This window comes from Artemia franciscana, unplaced genomic scaffold (genome assembly GCF_032884065.1).
Source record: "Artemia franciscana unplaced genomic scaffold, ASM3288406v1 Scaffold_1916, whole genome shotgun sequence".
Classification (NCBI taxonomy): Eukaryota; Metazoa; Arthropoda; class Branchiopoda; order Anostraca; family Artemiidae; genus Artemia; species Artemia franciscana.
In genome coordinates, this window is record NW_027063012.1 from 4,639 (window position 1) to 7,271 (window position 2,633).

General features: G+C 34.3%; 1 protein-coding gene across 1 annotated transcript; it reads left to right on the forward strand.

Moving 5' to 3' along the window:
- Positions 1-522: 522 nt before the first annotated feature.
- On the forward strand, positions 523-860 carry LOC136042745 (uncharacterized; the record flags this gene model as incomplete). Its single annotated transcript, XM_065727709.1, has 1 exon — positions 523-860. A coding segment is annotated over one exon (338 nt), but the record flags the coding sequence as incomplete, so codon positions are not given.
- Between the last annotated feature and the right edge of the window lie 1,773 nt (positions 861-2,633).

Consider the following 2,633-nt stretch of genomic DNA (forward strand, 5'->3'; position numbering starts at 1 on the left):
TGTTTATAATTTATATATTAAATATAATACTGCTTAATGACACTTAATGACACTGCTTAATGACTTACTTATGAGAGACGATGAAGAGAAATTTTTAAATTTTGTAAGATAAACAAAGGCAGAGTATGTTGAATTGCTTAGTTTAGTGAGGCCTTTTATAACAAAAAAAACACCAATTTTCGAAAGGCAATCTCTCCAGAACTGAAGCTTGCTTTGACACTAAGATATCTGGGTACTGGTATGTCAATGGCAGCTCTCCATTATGAATTTTGTGTTGGTCACTCAACAGTTTCACAGATATTATCAGATACAATGATGGCAATATATGAAGTTTTAAGTCCAATGTATCTGTAAGAGCCTCAATCAGATACATTGAAAAGTGTCAGTGAAAATTTTAGGGCAAAACGTTTTTTGCCAAATTGCATTGGTGCCTTAGATGGTAAACATGGCGAATTCAGTGCCCATACATGTCTGCGTCTCAATTTTACAATTATAAAAGTTATTTTAGCCTTATACTTTTAGCTGCATGTGATGCTAATTACAAGTTTATTTATGTAGATGTTGGAGCTTTTGGAAGTGAGAGTGATGGGGGTGTATTTGCCAGGTCAGATCTTGGGAAAGGCATAGACACTGGGAAAATAAAGCTTCCTGATTCACTTCCATTGCCTGGAACAATAGAAAATTTTCCATTTTTTTTTGTTGCTGATGAAGCCTTTCCATTGTGTAGTTATATAATGAGACCTTTTCCTGGAAATAGACTCTCAGAAGCACAAAAAATTATCAATTACCGATTATCCACAGCTCGGCGCCTAATTGAAAATACGTTTGGTATACTTGTGCAGAGGTTCAGAATTTTCTGAACTGAAATACTAGCACAGCCTGAAAAAGTAAAAGCAATAATCATTGCTTCTGTATGTTTACACAATTTCATTATTTCAACTAGAGGAGCCGCAACTGATATTCAAGAGCTATCAATAGGAAGTGGGATTTGTCAGCTTGGCAGAGTTGGGAGCAACAATTCTTCCAGAAAAAATCAAGATCTTAGAAATAGACTAATGGATTATTTCTTATCTGTAGAGGGTGCTGTTCCTTGGCAATGAGAAAAAGCATTGAGAGGCACATTGTGACTTGATTTATAAATAAAAATGCATGTAAACATATCATATACTATTTGTATATATAGATATCCTGAATATATATATATAGAGAGAGAAAGCATTTAATATGAAATGACTAAAGATCAAAATATAATAACAAAAAAAATCAAATACTGGCTTAAAGTTAAAAAGATAAAACATATTTCAACTTTTTTTTGTATGTTCTAGTATAGCATTCATGATTTTCATGCGACACTGCAGTTTCTCCTCAGCTGGTATATCCTTCATGAATGAAACAAGTGACATGAGAAAATGCTGGTCTTCATCCATAGTTATAACTTTATTTTGATTCCTTTTTTGTTTTTCACTCAGGTATGAGAGAATTGCTTCATCAGATGCAGATGAAGTACTTCCCTCTGTTTTGGTTCAGTTTCTTTTTTGAACGTTTTTATAAGTTTGGAAGTGCTCATCTGGAGCAATTGAAGTGGATGCCTGTGGAGATTCCGTTTTGATTAGCAATTCTTCTGAATTGGCTTCTTCTTGGGACACACAGCGAAATCCTGGAAAATAGAATACATTAATCTTTGAAGGATGAAGGTTTGTACTATAGTTTATGATTCTGTTCTGCAAAACCGAGGGACAAGTTACTGAGCAGAAGAGCTCTAATTTTTTTTTTTTTTTTTAGATTATATAGTTACCATACAAATAGTTTTGATGCCAGTTCTTTTATATAAGAGAAGAGCATATACTTATACCATGCTAAGAAAGTAATTCAAATTGGGACTGAAGATCGATTTAACACAAAATCAACAAAAATAGCAGCAACGTTTTTAAAACAGAAGATAAAACTGTTAAGACAAAAGTAACAACTCCTACAAACAAGAAACTAAGACAATAAGAGCTGAGAGCTCATATGGCATGTGAGAGGAGGTTGGAAGAGCCAAGAGATTCTTCCCACCAGGTTTCATCCCAAACTCTCCACTCTAAGCATTTTCCAAGATTTCAGGTTTCCCCCTCCGACTCCCCCAATGCCACCGGATCCGGTCGAGATTTAAAATAAAAGTTCTGAGACACTATATCCTGCTAAATATAAAATTTCATTAAGATCCAATCACCTGTTTGTAAGTTAAGAATACCTCATTTTTTCTAATTTTTCCAAACTAACTGTCTTCCCACTCCTCGTCAGATGGTCGAATCGGGAAAGAGACTATTTCAATTTAATCTTGTCTGGTCCCTGATACGCCTGCCAAATTTTATTGTCCTAGTTTATCTGGAAGTGCCCAAACTAGCAAAACCAAGACTGACAAACTTACAGAAATTGCAATTGCTGTATGTCATTTGGTGAATACCAAGTGCCATAAAAATCTTGGGGTCAAAGCCCCCCCTCCCTTGCGTTAATTAGTAATAGTCATATTTCTCATAAATACTGAACATAAATTTAACATTTATGTTTATGTTAATGTCAATAATTGCAACAGTCTCATTTTCTTTTGGACCAAAAGTAATTGTACACTTTCTGATAATTGTATAGTTGAA